The 18,633-nt window shown below is 41.2% G+C and overlaps 1 protein-coding gene across 7 annotated transcripts in view; it reads left to right on the top strand.

Annotated features, from left to right (window-relative positions):
- The first annotated feature begins 429 nt into the window (after positions 1-429).
- LOC106576680 (Golgi-specific brefeldin A-resistance guanine nucleotide exchange factor 1) overlaps positions 430-18,633 on the top strand; it is a 74,171-nt gene continuing 55,967 nt past the window's right edge. For 6 of the 7 annotated variants that reach the window (XM_014153983.3, XM_014153982.3, XM_014153981.3 and 3 more), the window contains exons 1-3: positions 432-730; positions 4,783-4,899; positions 5,329-5,395. In XM_014153983.3, the coding sequence (XP_014009458.3) occupies positions 4,804-4,899; positions 5,329-5,395 (163 nt within the window). In that variant the 5' untranslated portion in view covers positions 432-730; positions 4,783-4,803. Of the gene's footprint in view, positions 731-4,782; positions 4,900-5,328; positions 5,396-18,633 lie in introns of all 7 variants that reach the window. The other variant, XM_014153976.3, reaches the window with a different exon arrangement.

The following is an 18,633-nucleotide window of genomic DNA, read 5'->3' as shown; positions in this document are numbered from 1 at the left end:
ACCTTCATACATGTGTATCAACCGATGAACCAACCATATAAGTATTGGGAACATGGGCTACAATGACAGCTTGTGTTGTTGTTTACACCAGATTACAAAGATGTAGCCTTGTGCTGCAGTCTTTTGCATTTCCAAGGATGCCGACTATAATGCTTTCGTCATCACGAACACTCAATCAACCTTGCTTACGGTTAGTCCCGCCCATTTAGAGTCCTTGATTTCAGGTAGCTAGAGTAGTTGGATAAATTAGCTTATGGATAAGTCAACAGAGGTTTATGTAGCTAGTTATGATAAATGTAAAAAAATAAATAAAAAAACTTCTGTCTTCTAGTGATTCAAGGTATTTTTTTCTAATAAGAATTATATTTCCTCGGACGAGAGAGTTGTCAAACCATCCCAGGCGATTGGCTTAGAGTTGACAAACCATCCCAGCGCAGCAAGTTCGGTTGTGAAGACTCAGGTTTTCCACGTCAGTGTGTTTACCAAGAACAGATTGACAGCCGGTTTATGTGTTTCATTTCTCCATATTAGGAACAAATTACCGAACGAATCAATAGTTGTGGGTTTTAATATGACTCACGTACTGGGATGTCAAAATATTTGAATTGTCCTTATATGTTGTAATTGATTTTTGGTCATCACTGTTGGCCAGTTAGCTTGCTAGCTAACTAAGTTAGCTATCATCAGTTGAAATTGTACAGGACTCCATCTTGGAACTGCAACCATACAGGTAGGCTATTTTCACAGTTCAGTTTGGCTACACAGTTTTGCGCAATGGTAGTTTGCTAGTTGATGAGTCATAAATCCAGTAAAAGCTAATTTCACACAGTCATTGTTTCACCCCGACTGTGTGTCGTCAGCAGTGTAAACTACGGCAGAACGAGCTAGCCGACCTGTCCAATTTGACTGAGCCTAGCTAGCTACGTAACTTGATAGCTAACGTTAGCTAGCTAGTTGTCTCACCAAGTTAATGTTAGTTTAATCGTTGGCCGTGAAATATCTAACGTTGGGTTGCTACCTAATAGATAAAGCATATCGATAGCTGTATAAAATTATTTCCCAGGCCACTTGTCTATGTAGCTGGTTAGTTATTTAGCTAGCTAGATTGTAACATTGGTGTCAAGCCTATTACCCTAGTTAGTTAGCTACCTAACTTGTATGACCCATCACATGATTGGTGATCTAAATTCACTGCAGCATTAGGAATATTCTGTTGTAAATCAGCAACTCATGTTTAAAATGAAGATAATCCCAACATGTAAGCAAGCCTTTTACTTCTCAGCCAGCTAACTAGCTGGGCTAGCCTAATTATCGTAGCTATGCCAGGCCTGTAAATTACAAGGCAAGTTGAGTAGCTAGCTTGCTAGTGATGCTACTGTTAGGTTATCAATCCGTCCACAGTTGACACAGTAGCATAGTTGTCAGGATGTTACTGATAAACGAGCCTAAAACATGGGGATTTTCATGTAGCTAACTCATTTCAGTTAAGAAGACTGAAGACGCTAGCCACTTCCATACCAGTCAGAAGAAGTTAGGTGTTTTATCTCTGAACACTCAAGATGGTTTCTCCACGGACTGTTAGATAAGGGGAGCCTTGTGGCGTTAACAACACTCGGTGGAGACTGGAGATCCTGACTGCCAATATGTCCAGCCCTAGACATACCATGTAGTTATCCTGACCCTCACATCTCACCATTGTCACACACACTAATGGTTGCTAATACACCACTCAGTGTGGTGTATTAGCAATGATTATATGTATCAAAATTCTTCAAAATTGTAATATGTAGAACTATGTTAGTCAGTCCATGTCTTTCTGGGACTACTCACCTTCAAACTCCACAATGCTCCACTCTCCATCTGTCTACCTTATTCTCAGCTGGTTGACCAACAGACAATACACAGGTGTTGTAAGGACTTTTTTCTCAGATATAAAATTAAGTTTATGGATGAAATTTCCACCACTATTTAATGTAACATTTGAGAATGCTAAGATAGCCATCATACAACTTGGAAACTTTTTGTCAGTCATAAACAAATTTGTCCTCACTTTTCTTGCGGCCTATATTTGTTCTTGCCAGCATAATGTGTAGATCCCTTACTGTCCGCTATTAAAACAGAAAATACCATCATTAGCAAATTTACAGGATTCAAATATTCAACGTTAGCTACCACTAATGTGCAAGTTGTAGAAGTAAACAATTAACTTACTGATAGCTCATTCCATCTTGCCCAACCAATGCCTGTCCTGGTGCAGTCACTGGAGAAGAGTTCTGCTGTAGCTGCTGCTGTTGGAATAGTTGAGCTACTTGTGTTAGCCTTTCGTTCATATCAGCCACTGTGTTGTAGTCCGGCATCGGATTCAGCCTGGCTATAAGTTGTTACAAATCCATGCCCTCGTTTGGTGATGCATCGTTCCCTCGCACGAAGAGATTCCTGGCAGGCCCGAGGGTCCCATGAGCTAATGAGAAAAATTAGCTGTCAATAGCCGCTTGTCTCCTTTGCTGTATTTTACTAGGCATGGTTAGTTAGCTATCTGTTGGGTAGCTAACATTAGCCAACTATGTTTTGGTTGGTAGCTAGCTAGCTTACTTTGCTTGCCAGCTAACATTACCCCCTAAAACATTTACAAATAAACATTAGCTAGCTTGTTTTTAGTCAAAACAGCAACATGCAATTTCTTACTCTTATAACTAAAATCCATGTAACATGATCCTGTTAATAACTACAAGGTTTAACTAGCTATTAACATTAGTTATTGGCTGTAGTAATTTAACTTAGTGATCTAGCTAGATTGCTTTGTTGACAAATAATAAGACTGCTTCTTACCTTATTGCGGAATCGCATTCGGAAGGTTGTGGCCTTGGAGTGTAGAGTATTGCTGACTCCTAGTACCGTTTTATAAAGTTATCCTTAACCATTTCCATGGCTTGGTGCGACAAGTAAAAATTCCAGGAGTTGTTCATGGTTTAAAATGACCGGCAGTATAAAACACCCTCAAGGAAGTGGTATGGCAGAGCTTTTAAATTACCTTCATTTTCAACTGTCACGTCCTCACTTCTGGTTTTGTTTGTTTGATTGAATTGTTTGATTGAATTGTTTTCCTTTCAATCGCTACTCCTCTCCCTTTTATTCCTGTGCATTTGTTTGGCTGAGTTTGTGCCGGTGTTTCATGAAACTACACTTCCTGTCCCATCAAAACAGGACTTCTGGTACAAGTGCGTTGCTCACAATTACTTTATATTGTCACTCCAGCAGAGACAGAAGAGGAAGCGAGACATCTCACTGGCAAATATTTCATGGTTCATATACAAGTAGACCAGACCCAGCTGCTATTGCATTGGTGTCTATGGGAGAGCCACCCCTTAAGTTTACCGAAATTATGTAGCGCTGTGCATATTGCCGGTATAAAGTGCAGTTTGCCAGGACTACAGAGACAGTAAATGTGGTAGTACCAGTTTCAAGCAGGGCTGCTTTTTAGGAATTAGGCTACTTGGAGATAAAACTGTGCATAATCAAGGAGCCTAGCATTGGGAATTTGAGAGCAAAGCTACTGTTCATTTCTAAAATTCTAGCGTAAAAAACGTTTGATAATTTATCATTGTTTATTTGATAAAACAAAAGTATGAAACACTATCTGTTTGTTATATGAAACTTTACATTGTACTGTGAAACTGCTTGAGATCTTAATCCCATTTGTCAATCAGCCTTTTTAGCTTGGCCTTTAATCAATCAAATGAATTTATAAAGCCCTTTTTTCTGTAGCCTGAACAGCCGAAAAGCACATGGAATCGGATGTTTCAAGCCACATGCAAATCTGATTCCTGGCCATGTGATTTGTCTGAATGGTCAAATCTAATGTATTTGCCCTCAAGTGGTTTTAAACTGTTATTTGGCATATCGTGTTGCTTACGAGCTACTCTGACAGTTTGACAAGGACATGTAGTAGCTAACTAGCTTGTTAATTGTTTACAAACAAATGAGTGAATGTGTTAGAACTCTAAACAGCTATACCTAGCTTGCCAAAAAGGACAAATTTTGATTGTTGGGTCATTTTATCCTTTGAGGCTTTATTAAAAATGTTCTTAAACCTATAATTTTGAACATTGAAAGCATCTGGGAAACGTCCATGGCAGGCATTGTTCTCAGCTTAGCTTGTTATAGAACTTCTGAGTGATGGGAAGCACGAGCAAAACCACCAATCAGCCTACACCACTGCTCGCACACTAGTCGTTACTATGACAACTAGCGTAGCCATGTCAGCAAATGACTGCTGTCTGAACACACACATCCGATGTGGTCACTTGTAACTTGCTGTTTTGGACAGTCAGTATTCCAAAACCGATTTGAAAAATGACTGATTTGAGCATTAAGGCCTGCAGTGTGAACAAGGCTTAAGTCTATCATTCAAAGCTTGCATTTCAGCATTCCCACCCCCCTGTACCAATAACATCTCCCTGCAAAGACAGGCTATTATTTTTCTACAGTACCTTTCTCTGGCCGGCGTAAAGGTTAATCCAACCATTTTGAGGTAAATGGGGAAAATGCTACTCAAATATTAACATACGTCAATCTGATAATGTTCTGCTTGCCCAATTTTTGTCTTGAGGTGGTGTCCAGAGATACCCTCTGCTTTATGCTGATTTAGCTGTAGGATCAAGTAGTTCAGTGTAGACAGTTGCATTAACTGGCTGGTCTTTGACTACTAAGCTATTTTACATTAATTCATTTTATTGCTTAAGAGTAAGAAGTAGGCCTACTGCAAATTGATATCATTTATAGTTTGTCTTCTCAGATATCAGGATGGTCGACAAGAATATATACATTGTCCAAGGGGAGATTATTACTGTTGTAAGTGCCATCAAGAGGAATTCAAGGTGGAATACCCACACTCCTTTGGTAAGTTAATTTGTCTTGGTGAAGAAAAATGTTGTAACACAATGCTATTTACCAATCTAGGCTTAGTTTAACATAAGACAACAGTTTTTAGTGTTAATTGTAGAACTACCTGCTCCAGGAAGTAATGTGACAGACTTGGTACAAAAGGAAGAAAGATTAAAAAGTTAAGAGATAGATGGGGGGAAATTGTGTTTTCACAATGCTGTCATGGATGTGTTTGTGTAGTGTTAAGGCCTAATCTTCATTTAAAAAACAATACCGTAGCTCTATACATATGTGAGTAGAAGACAGCCATTGTATTAAAATTGTAGGCAGTGTGTTCATTTTTTTCAGATCTGCAGCATTTGATTAGTTTCACTTTTGAGGTTCAAAGTCCTCTCATTAATTTTAGTTGATGCCAATATTGTTTATTGTTTTACCTTTGTACAGGATGAAGAACAAGATCCATTGCTTAACAGCTTCAGCCACCTGAAGGAGACTCTCAACAATATAAAAGGTAATTACGTCATAATGACAAACACAGCACATCACATAACTGTTGTTCTATTTTGGGAAAGCAGATACCTGTAGTGAAGTCTCCTTTACTAATTCCTGACTAGCCCTCTTCTCTGTATAGTTGACTCATGAGGTCACCATTTCCTCCCTAACAGCATATTATACAGAGATACAGAGGATATGATAACACATGAAAGTTTATAACAATTATTCAATATATGAGAATGATGATAATTGTCATTGTTCCATGGAAGTGGACAAGCTTAAAACAAAAGCCAAATTTTCATTTTCAATTTTCCCTTCGCCAATACGTTACATGGATAAACCTCAGCCAGTCGGGACCTTGGGGCTAAACACATTCAGATTGTTATCACAAAGTACCTTCTCCAGCCTGAAGAGTAAGAGCATATTTAATCAGGTGTGCAGCAGATTTCCACAGAGAAATAGGCTGGCCTTTCACGTTTGTCAATATTATCTCTCCCAATGTCTTACTGGGGGGACTACTCAGCTTAATAATTTTAAGAAGTCCCATTGAAACGATATCACTGTTTGCTAATCTTTTATCCAAATTCCTCATTATGAACAAGACGGCGAAGGTAAATGTTAAGCTAAGTTGTGCAAGTGTTCTCTGCACAAAGACGGGAAGATGTGTGCAACGCTTCAAGACACTGTTACCTCGGAGCTCTTCTAACACAACATGCAATTCAGTAAAAAAAAAAAAATATATATATACTTTATCTATTTGATTTCCCTGCATGTCTTAATATTCTTGTCAAGAATTCCTTGATCAGTTTTGGTTGTGACAATACTTTGCTCTTAATATGTACTACTTCTATCAACCATATTTCCTCTGCAGGGCAATCTTCTCCTTCTACTCAGACATAAGAATGTTCTATTCTTTATTCTTACTTAGTCCTCTTTTTCCGGGGTGGACATAATTCCGCAACAATATTCCACTAGAGTCTCTTGGGCCACAGTTTGTGCCCTGCCCCATGAGACTCATCTCTTCCAGTTCAGCCACCCCTGTCCATCGCCACATTATATTTGGCCTGCCTCGCTTGTGCTTTCCCGTAGGTGTCCATTCAACGTGGACATTTTCTTGAGGCATCCTCAGCAGTGCACGTATCTGTGCCATCGTATCCTGCCCATCTTGATCTATACTATGCTGGTGGAATAAACCTTTTATAGGCCTACTGAGTTTGCAGAACTATCCTCCATGTTGGCAACACGTTCCATGATGTCACTTTGCAGAATGGTTGCCAACATGCTGCATATGACAATTTTAAGTTTCATATAGTTTGCTGAGCAAAAGAGGTTTAGTTGTTTCACATACACTAGGTTGGTTAGTCTACCTAGTCTCCTACAGTGCCATACAGCGCCTTCAGAAAGTATTCATACCCCTTGACTTATTCCACATGTTATTGCTACAGCCTGATTTCAAAATTGGTTAAGTAGTTTTTCTCACCCGTCTACACACAATGCCCCATAATGGCAAAGTGAAAACATGTTTAAGTTTTTTGTGTGCAAATTTGTTGCAAATAGAATATCTAATTTACGTAAGTATTCACACCCCTAAGTCAATACATGTTAGAATCACCTTTGGCAGTGATTACACCTGTGAGTCTTTCTGGGTAAGTCTCTAAGAGCTTTGCACACCTGAATTGTACAATATCTGCACATTATTCTTTTGTTGTTGATCATTACAAGCCATTTTCAAGTCTTGACATAGATTTCCAAGCTGATTTAAGTCAAAACTGTGACTAGGCCACTCAGGATCATTTAAATTTCGTCTTGGTAAGCATCTCCAGTGTATATTTGGCCTTGTGTTTTAGGTTATTTTCCTGTTGAAAGGTGAATTTGTCTCAAGTTTTCCTCTAGGATTTTTCCTGTGCTTGGCTCTATTCTGTTTCTTTAAAACAACTTCCTTGCCGATGACAAGCATACCCATAACATGATGCAGCCACCACCATACTTGAAAATATGAAGAGTGGTACACAGTTTGTGTTGTTGGATTTGCTCCAAACATAAAGCTTTGTATTCAGGACATAGTTATTTTCTTTGACACATTGTTTTGCAGTTTTACTTTAGTGCCTTATTACAAACAGGATGCATGTTTTGGAGTATTTTTGAATTCTGTACAGGCTTCCTTCTTTTCACTCTGTCAATTAGGTTAGTATTGTGGAGTAACTACAATGTTGTTGGTCCATCCTCAGTTTTTTTCTTATCACAGCCATTAAACTCTGCAACTGTTTCAAAGTCATCATTGTGAAATCCCTGAGCGGTTTCCTTCCTCTCCGGTACTGAGTTAGGAAGGACTCCGGACGCCTGTATCTTTGTAGTGACTGGGTGTATTGATACACCATCCAAAGTGTAATAACTTCACCATGCTCAAACTGACATTCAATGTCTGCTTATTTTTTTACCCTTCTACCTATAGGTGCCCATTGCGAGGCATTAGAAAACCTCCTTTGTCTTTGAGGTTGAATCTGTGTTTGAAATTCACTGTTTGACTGAGAGACCTTACAATTATCTGTATGTGTGGGGTACATAGATGAGGTAGTAATTCAAAAATCATGTTAAACACTATTGCACAAAGTGAGTCCATGTAACTTATTATGTGACTTGTTAAGCACATTTTTACTTATGAACTTATATAGGCTTGCCATAAAAATTAAATACGGAGGGCATGGGTTAAATGTGGAAGACGCAATTCAGTTGAAGTTATTTAGGTTTTCCATGACAAAGGGGTTGTATATTTATTGACTCAAGAAGACATTTCAGCTTTTCATTTTTTATTAACTTAAAAAAAAATGTCAAAACATAATTCCACTTTGACATTATGGGGTATTATGTGTAGGTCAGTGACAGTCTAAATGTAATCAATTTAAAATTCAGGCTGTAACAAAACAAAATGTGGAACAAGTCAAGGGCTGTGAATACTTTCTGAAGACAGTGTGTGGTTTCATAGCAGAATTACTGTATGCTAACTTCATCTGATTTTGTTTTCTGGTCAGAATCTTCACATTTCACTTATTTTGCCTACTAAGTTATTGTAGTGTAAATTCACATCAAATTCAAGTGTTGATTTCCTGATTTATCAAAAAAGCTAGCGAGTTTTGAACCCTTATTTTGAAAGGTAAGTTGAGTAGGAACATATTATAATTTTCATATTTGTTTTACAAATATGTTGGGAGAAGGATGCAAAATGTTGTATGAAGTAATCTTTTCAAAGTGCCATTCTACATGGTCTACAAGAGATTGTATCTTCACAGGTGTGTTTGTATTGCCCTTCTCATAGATATTCATGGCTAAGGTCAGCAGGTGGCAGCCATGTGGGTATGTGTTCAAGCAATCAGCTTAGACTGTGAGTGGTGTATGTATGGCTTTGCTCATATTCCTCATCTTGGGGCTATAGTTTGGAAATGTTAGACATAAAGATTTTGGCTGTCCTGAGTTCACTTGTTTCCAGCAGGGATTTTGTTTTCCCTACTCTACTGATCAGTCGGTCAGTAGAGTATGGGATGGCAAGATGCTTTCAAGTTATTCAAACGTTTATGGTAACTAGTCTACGGCATCTCTATTAAAGGGGTAACTTTAGTGCCATATAGGGTTCACATGCAACAACCCCATTAGAACCCCTGACCCCCATTCTGTCTCTCTTTCAACATCTGTAATAATTGATCATTTGGAGTGGCTGTGTTGTGTGGATTTAATGGAGTGGTGCTAGCTGATGGTCTCCGGTGAGCCAACTCTGCGGTCAAGCCTTTGTGTCGTCATGCCTTTGCAATGGGAGTCCTGGCAGCTCCACAGCCCCAGCCGCAGCAGCAGCAGCAGCAGCTAGTGGAGAGACAGAACACATGGAGCCTGCGGCCATGGTCTCAGCCCCCTCCAGGCATGGTGCTTCCTCAAGGGAATGCCACTGCCTCGAGATGGACAGGCACGGCTGCGACAGAGGCCTGGGAGGAATCCGCCACGCTTTTTCACCCCCCTCCCCTCAAGAACACCAAAGGCCTTGTTAGTGTTCCACAGCTAGCATTGGCAAGTGGTGTTATATTATGTTCAGCTACTTTGATTCGACAGAGGTAGCTGCTGTAGTCTCTTGGTTGCCAGTTAGATTAGTTTGCAGAACAAGTTCAGCCCAAGTTGCCATTCTTAAAAAAATGTTGGAAAACTTCTGACAATGCTGGACTATTATTGTAATGGTTGGAATATTTTTTTGTTATCCCATGTCGTGACCTCCGTTTGTGTTTGAGCAGACTGACTTAATTGTACAGTATTTGTTGTTCCATCTTGTTTTGTGGTTCTAATGTGGTTTGATATGACATTTCCAATGGACAAACAGTAGGGGGGTTAAGAGATGTTATTGCCTCCTTAACCCCCAATCTCGTGCGTATTTGGCTCTCTTACACGGTATGCACCTGTCCTAGAGAGAGATGAAAGCCTTAAAAAGCACATCAAATAACCAGGCCAAAGCCCAACTCTGTGTTTGACTGACTGATCAATGTGTTTTTGTTTCTGTGTGAATTCTTCTGGGTGGGCTGTGTAGTGGTGCTCTGAGGCTGCACTGGTCCAGCTGTCTGCTTAATGAAAGCCCAGTAATTCCATTCACACTGTGTATCTTAGCTCCTCTAACAACAAAAGCAACCAGCGAAGGAAATGTGGATTAGTCCCGAAAGGTTTCTCAGCCACTTTCTCCCCGTTAAAGGTTCTGTTCTCCTTCCTCTGTTCTGCCAGCGTGATTGGCAGGGCCATGTGCCATGGCACAGTGCAGCTGGAAGTATATCATCTGCAATTTTAGTTGGGTAAATATAGCAGGGAGTCTTGTCAAGCAGAGAGATAAATTGTTCTGGGAAAGGAAGTGTTGTCTCTCTTTCTGGAAGAAAAAAAGTTTCCTACAACCTCTGGAAGGAGGGTTTCTCTTTATTTCAAACAAAGAGAACACAGTTATGGAGCCTGGGCCAGTGGTGAAGAAGCATTTGCCATGCCTCCACCCCACCTCACCCCATCACCCCACCTTCTCACACCACCCCTCTCTTCCCTAGGGGAAGTAGGCCCAATATCTCCTCTTTGGATGGGATGTTTTGGATTGCTCCAAATGCTTAATCTTCCATCACTAAGCTCATTCAACCCATATAATTTAGTGCTTTCCACAGATTTAGGATCTGCATCTGCGTCTTTAGACTTGAACTGCTTGTTTGCAAACAATGAAAGGGTAGACTTTCCCCCTTTTGTCTCATAGGATATGTCTTCTAAAAATGAATGAAACACAGCATGACTTGTTGAATCTACAGTTTCGAGGGGAATTATTTGTACTTGAGTATCTCAATAAGGAGTCTTTATTTAGCCAAACTGTCCCTGCTTACTATTCAAAATATCGTGTGTGTGTGTGTGTGTGTAAACATTATTATTTTTTTTTTTAAAGGCAGCCGTTTCAGTCAACTGTCAGTACCGCAACAAAATACAATTTTGTGTTGTCATTGACTGTTTTGGGTATGACATTTTTATGTCTCCAGCGGTCATTGTAGATCATATTTACATGTTAAATTGGAATGTTCTATATTCACTCCAAAGCCTGGTTTGGGCTCTTCTCTGCCTTAATGCCTATGAGATGTAGCTATGGTTTGCCAGTGCTGTACACTAATCATTGAACTTCTGGGTAAGTAAGTGGACCAGTGATGACAAGGATAACCATGAGGACTTGTGTTGGGTAATCCCGGCACTACACTGGAATTACAAACAAGCAACTAATAATGACAAATTGGCACTGTGACATATTTGGTAATGCCTATTAAGATGAGCTGTCCATATTTTCTAATTGAAGCCATAGGCAGTGGATGTTTTACAACATCCAAAAAGGCAAAAGCATTGTTTTGATGTGTAGATTGAATCGGATCTCTCCCGTGACATTGGCAGGGAAGTGTTGTATAAAGGATCCGTGTTTAACATCAAACGGACAAATGTCTCAATCCCCTGTTGAATAATTCTGTGGATTTTTATTGGTTGTACAGTGGTCGACTATACTGCTGAGAGGTAGGAAAGAAGGGAGCAGGGTGAACACATTCATTCTCACTTTTTTTCTTTCCCCCCTCTAGAAAATAAGAGACTTTGTTATGCACAAGTCATTCCCAGCCTCAGCTTTCTAAATCTTTAAATCTTTTTTTCTTCATCTCCTTTTTCCTTTACAGCGAAGGTCAGATTTTTGACAAGTCTTCAGAGAAAGCAGTCGGGCTAAATCTCCTCATTTTTATTCATACAAATACAGGTTTAGAGATTCCAACACCCACAAGATCCAAAGCCAGACCGGCCTTTGACTGACAGCTCTTTCCCTTTTTTCCAAACACTAACAAAATTCACAGGCACACCTCTAATGGACTGGAATCACCAGAAAGGCACCACTGGTTGATAGTGGAAGCGTAGAGTGAACGCCGTAGCGATGATTTGATCACTCGCAGACTGACCTTTTCGGTAATTACCTTGCTGTCCCATGAGCAAAGGACAATGCAGAGACAATTTTGCTAGGAGTGGCAAAATTAGGCAAGAGAGCACATTTTAATCGTTATTTCAGTCTAAAACACATTATGTTCATGATTTCATCCCTTTTAATGGTAATTGAAGTGTATACTGATTTAATTTTTTTATTTAATTTTTTTATTGTTTTAGTCTTAAGCTACTATCCGGGTCCGCAGGTTAGTTGTTTTGTAAGGCTATTTTATTCCTATAGTTCATTATTGAAGGATTAACAGTCATGTGTTTTACTTTATCCATGAAATGCATACGATCCCACACATGTACCTCAATCAGTGTTTCCCTTAGTTTGTTGTTGCAGCAGTGTCAACGGGTTGCGCGTGGGGAGTTAGGCGCACCTTAAATCGGTCCGGAATTGGCGGCAGAGAGAGAAATGTGCTGTTTTTCAGCTAATTTCCTTTTATTTTATGCATTTTTCTATGGAGCTGAGATAATGTTGCAGTGTGAAAGTACATTTCCTGCAATTCTATACATTTTGACACGGCCAATTCTGTGTTCTTATGCTCAAACATTATAACACATCAGGGCCCGTGGGCATGTAGCCGGCGTGACCGGTCAGTAATCAAGCCATGCCAAAAATTCTCCTAAATTCATGGTTCTTAGAATTTTTCTATTCTCCCTGAATGTCTAGATTTAGTTTTGGTGCTTGCTAGTTCTCAAAGATTATATTATTGAAAAATATTTAGGACAATTATCTTTTCTACATACTTTGTCTGGGGTTAGTCATTGGAAGTTTATACTGAGAGCGTTTCTCTCCCCCCCCCCCCCCCCCCCAGCCCGGCGCTAAATTAATTTCCGTATTCATTTAGCACCGCCGTTAAGTTCATACAGGGAAACACTCATTGTACAGTCTCGTCCATCAATAAGTAGGAACAAACACACACTCATAGTTCAAGGTCAAGTGTGTTCGTGTGTGCCGTCTTGGCCACACAGCTGTGCTCAGGCAGCCGTGGCCAGGCCTCTGAGGGCCGTAGCCTGTGCACGTGGGAACCGACTGTGCCCTTTAGGTCCTCTGCGCTCCTCCGCCACCTGATATCCGCACATATATCATACTCAATTGAACCGCCAGAATGCAGTTAGCAAATGCCAAGTAAGAAGAAGAGCCATAATTCATATCGCTCAGTCACTTATGCAAATATGTTTACATATGAAAGCATTTTGCCCGGTGGAATTGCCCGTGTGAACTTCATTACATTTCCCCAGTACGCTGTGGGCTTACCACTGAGATTGTGATGAGGGAGGGTTTTATTCTCAGTCCCAGCTTTGAAGTTATTTTTATTGCTCAGTCAAAAACACAATAATTACTAAGGATAGTGTTGTCACTGGTACCCTGGTCATTTTCCTGACGTTTGATATTTTACCTATTTATAACACCCAATCCACTAGTCTTCTTGAGTGTTTGAAGACCGGTTGTGTGCTATTGAAATTCATTCTGTAAAGTGGCCTATATTTGCTTACCCCATCCCTTGAGAGCATGTGGATTCTCATTAACCCCTGTGCTATAGCGGGGACTTAAAGGTAAGGGAAACATTTTACTCTTTGACTGTGAATGTCACAAGGAAACATTGTGTGGGCCCAGAGCTGAAGTACAGCAAGTGTTTGACCCTGTGAGGAATTTACAACTGCTGTCCCCTGAGGAGCGAGGCTTCCTTTCCATTGCGCCAAAAACTTGAGACCCTGGTTTCCATTACAGAGAGATGGTGTCCTGTCCACTACTTCTCCCAACCTTTCATCTGTCCCCGTCCATGGGAAAGGTGGGACGCTTAGCACCCTCGTAGGGTTAATGCCCCAGTCCGGGTGGGATCGGCATAGGGTTAAACTTTTTTAGGAACAGTACTCAAGCTTTCATTATTGGGTGCTTTGGGAAGTTTATCGGGTTCACTATTAAGCCAAAGGAATGGCAAAATGTTGGACAACTTTCACAATATGTCATAGGAAGTTGAAACCTTGAGGCTTCAATACAGTACAAAAGTAATATCGGCCATTTTATGTTTAGACCCTGTAAGCAAGCTGACTATGACCAGCAGAGCAGTGTTCGTCAGAATGTGGTCCATTGTGGGTCCATCATGGCCATTCATCAAATGGCCATGATTAATCGGGGTCCTCTCCATAGACAGGCTGCCACCTAGTGCTGGTTAGTAGCTGTAAATCTGGCCAGTTAACAGTGCTCTAACCGGGGACTGACAGGCAGGGCTTAGGCAACTGTTGTCCTGTTTCAGAGCCTCAACAATGTGCTGAGTGGATGGAGAGTCCCACCAAAGGGCCATTAATCATATTGGCCTGGGACAGTGGGGGGGCGCGCATCGGCAGGGGTGTATGTGTGAGGATGCATGGGTGAAGGATCCGGATGTGCTGACAGGAACAGAGGGCAAGACAGGAGCAAAACAACAGACCCAAAAAAGAGGGGGACAGGAGTACTCTGTTTGGCCTTCTGCCAGCAAGGTTAACCAAGAGGAGAGGAGTAGAGCCAACGATCTGTATATAATGACGAGATGCTTGTCTCCGTCCTAAAAATGGATGTCGTTGTCCCAAAGGCGGGAAGGATGGTGACAAGCTTGAGTCCAAAATAAGCCCATAGAAACGCTTTGGGCTTATTTTTGTCAGATTTTGGTGAGAGTGGAACCTCTCGCTTCCTCTCTGGTAGAGCATTGCTTCCTGAAAGTTTGCATCAGAACACTTGTCATTGACTTGTCATGTCAAGTTCTCTGATTGTGCTTCAAAAGAACTCACTATGGATGTGAATCACAAATATGTTCTTGTCATCGAATAGCCGACATCAATAACTACCAATTTACCGTAGAACCTGTTTGATGCGAGTAATCCAATCTTTATGTAGCTCATTGAAGGGCAAAGGCAAGAAATATACTTTGATGCACAGCTTTTGTTTTGAAAGGTGCAGTCTATGATAAGGAAACATGGCTGGCTAGTTACTTTTTGCCATCGGCATTAATGGTGACCTGAGATAAACATTGCCCTGGCTAGAAATAGATTTTCACCAAGGTAAATGATTTTAACCCTCTAAGCTGTTTCTATCCACTTCAGGCATTATGTCCTAAGAGGGACAAATAAGATGACATAATGGCAGTAGATATTCAGGTAAAGATAACATTAAGTGTCATGGGGTCTAGCCTACTGTTAATGTCTAAGCAAACCTATAGTCTTAATTCCTCTAGGTTTAACCTATAGGGTCCTCTTAATTCCTCTAGGTTTAACCTATAGGGTCCTCTTAATTCCTCTAGGTTTAACCTATAGGGTCCTCCTTAATTCCTCTAGGTTTAGCTGTGGCCCACGGAGTCTAGAGTCGATCAGTTTAATTCAGGTCTAGGCCCACCTAATGTGTGTTTGTCAGCCGTGAACCAATGCTGAGGATTTAGTGTTTTCCAGTCTGCTACCTGGATTGGGTTTTAATGTTCTGTTAAGCATATTCTTATGAGGTGGTAATTGGCTCGGTGTGGGGCAGATCTCCAACAGGACCTCCCCTGTCTTTGTTCAGCCTGGAGGTAATAGGTTTTAAGTTCAATGTTGCTTTAATGACTCCACACTGGGAGCTGAGAACATGATTAAAGCAGGGGGTATTAAGGTGGGGTTTGGGACATTTCAACACCTCTGCCTCCCGCACCCGTCCACACTGGAGGTCTGCTCTAAAAACAACCCGGGAGCGCGTGTGGTGACACTTTGATGGGGCGGACAGCATTTTGCAGATTGACAATATGACCCGGTATTGACAATTTTTGGAGGTGCCAAGTGTTCGCTTTCAATGTGTAAGTGAGCGTGTCACTATGTATAGCCCGACACAGGCTGAAACCGTTTTAGACGAGGCTCAGAATTGTGTTTGTGTGGTGGCGGTTTCTGCCCCGTGTATTGTTGGCACCTCAAGGACAGCATTTTTTACCTTTTTAATTAGTCATTCTATAGCAGGTCACTTTTCAGCGTGATGTTATTTGCATTTCTGTTGGGTGGCTGGAATGACCCCTGGCTCATCACAATCCCAATAAATCTCAGGGGTGCCTGGTAAAACGGGATCTGTGCTCTAGTCTGGTTCACATACTGTGTGTTGAGACTTTCTCATGTATAGATTAAAATGATAGGTCTATATAGTACGTCACCTCAATCTTCTAGATGAATATTTACCCCATGCAAAAACTGTGGATTATGTGGGCTAGATATTTAGCTAATTTAATTTAGCTTACAGCTTCTGGCTGGTCTTGTCAGGGGGTTCTGTTGTGTGGACCGTACATAAATCATAGTCCCTATTAGTGTTTTCCTCTTCATTCTGAGTGAGTCGGTCTGCTGTAGGGCATGCCTGGTTGTAAAACCTGTTTTGTCAGTCATAGCATGGACAAATATAGGGTCTCAACCTTGAACACCTTTGACGGACAATGTGAAATATTGCATTCAATTGGTTAACGGTGGACACAAGGTTGTTTACTGGAAGGGTACATTGGAAAGTCAGAAATAAAGCAGTGGACCACTGACTGTCAGTGGCCAGGATAATCTCCTCAGTAGGACAGCAAAGCTGGAGAAATCAAACTGCACACTTGACTAGCTGTGGAAGCGGCCCTGCTATTGGGTGTTGGGGGGGTTGGTGGAATGGGATTTTATTGTTGTAGAAAATAAGGGCCGATATTAGTATTGCGAGGAGGCAGTGTCTTGCTTGTGTGGCGCTCACATCTTAAGCCTTGGGCGTCCCAGTGCGAATCTCAGACTGCCTTGATGGACTGTGTTAATAAACCTCCCTGCAGACCTACACCCCCCTCACACACACATTTACGCGCACGCACATTGTCTCTCCACACACAGCTGCTTGTTATTTCATGCCCCATAATGGCCCTGTGACCACGGACATTCTAATACACATATCCAATTAGATAAGCATTGCTGTGTGCTTCAGCTTCCAACTGTGATTCTCACACATGCATGCACACATATTGATACATAGAATTCACATTTTTAGTTTTTTGTCAGTCTTGCTAAATAAGACTAAATCAAGGTCACCCTCATTTCCAATCCCTGAATTATATTGTACTAATTTATAAGTACAATTTTTAAAGAACGTTTTATTCTAGGAACATTTTAACTTCCTGTATTGACGCTTTTGGAAAACCTAATGTAGTTCCCAGAAGAGACTGCATGTTGCTGTTGAGTCTTCAACGTTATGGCAACTTGTGTGTGATGGGGGAGGCTAAGATCATTGCCTTGTTCATTGAACATGCCAAGCCGATACTCGATTACACTTCAATGAAATCACCTGTCAAAACTCTTGAGTACATCCATTGGGTTGTCAACCCCCCCCCCCTGTTTCGGCATGGAACAGAGGCACTGGCAAAAGGCAATATCTTCCAAGTGGACGCCCCCCCAAAAAAGAGAGCCTATTTTTGGGCCGCAGCTGGGTTTTGAAGGGAGTGTGTGCTGTCAAGGTGACATGGGTCAACTTTCTTGTCGCGGGACGACTGGGGGGAATGGCTGAGAGGCGGCGAGGAGGGGTGGAAAAGGCTTGGGGAGTGGCGATTTAAACAACTGCCAGTGTTTCGGGGTTCATAAATATTGAATCGAAAAAAGGTGGCATATGCGGCGAGCGTTTTAAACCTGTTGACGCGTCCTTCTAAAATAGAATGGGATCAGCACTGCCGATTACACATTTTGACAAAAGCCGTCCTGCTGACAGAGGGAGCCGGCCGGGCCTGGCTGCCCACGCAGCCAACGAGGAGACATGCTAACAACCTGGGACAACAAGGAGGTGTTGATTGGTCTGAAAGCGAAATAGAACTGCTGATATACTGCCAGTTTACCCCTCCCTCTGGCTCCCTTTGTTATGGCCATGGCGCTCCTCTGGCTGACGGATGTGACTGTGACATGGACACAAGAAACGAGGTGGTCCTGGGTAATTCATGTATTGAATGAAGTCTCACCTTGCCGACAGACGCCCCCCCTTTGCCCCTCCCCTAATGTCTCTCGTAAATGGCTTTTGTTTTTTTATCTATTTCGGTCACTTTTTTTAGGACATTTTATAAAATGCTCAAGTTTCCGAGACATTTTAATGTTAGAGGAGGTGAGTTTTTCTTTTAGAAACTGGACTTTCCGATTTTAATGGAAAATATTGTGTCTATATCGTTTTAGATTGTTTTGTCACTGTATAATGTGTTTTCGCCTCTTTAAACACTCCAAGGTGTTGATGTAGTTCAGTGGTCACCAACTGGTCGATCACGATCGATTGGTTGATCTCCAAGTCATTCCTAGTCGATCACCAAACATTTATGTAAAAAACAAAAAAAAAACGATAAAGCCTTATTTTTTTTAAATAATTTTATGCTGTTGGCAGTAGGGGCACTTGATTCAGCAGCCCTAGCACTGCAAAGTGTTCCCGTTTTGAACCATTTAATGTGTCTGAAGGTAGAACTCAGTCTACCCGGCAGTCCCAGAAACCAAATCAAGTGCACCTATAGGCCTACCTCTGGCCAATCAGATAGCTCAGAGCTCCATGTCTGCACAGTTTCCTCGAGCCATAGACTGTAAAAATAAGTCTTGAACGCAAGGCAAAGTTGATACTGTAAGATTTTAAAACCGTGACTAGAGACTCAACAAATACAGCAAAGAGCTGCTGTTTTTGAGTAAGTTCATGTTTAAGTTGTTATTCAACACTGTCAACACTTTGTTAAACACATTTTTATAAGCCATAAAATGTGTCCTCCCTACTTCATGCTACAACCAGCACTG

This window comes from Salmo salar, chromosome 18 (assembly GCF_965601325.2).
Source record: "Salmo salar chromosome 18, fSalSal1, whole genome shotgun sequence".
In the NCBI taxonomy this organism is placed as follows: Eukaryota; Metazoa; Chordata; class Actinopteri; order Salmoniformes; family Salmonidae; genus Salmo; species Salmo salar.
Note: the sequence above shows the minus strand (reverse complement) of the source record. Positions and strands in the feature narration are given on the sequence as shown.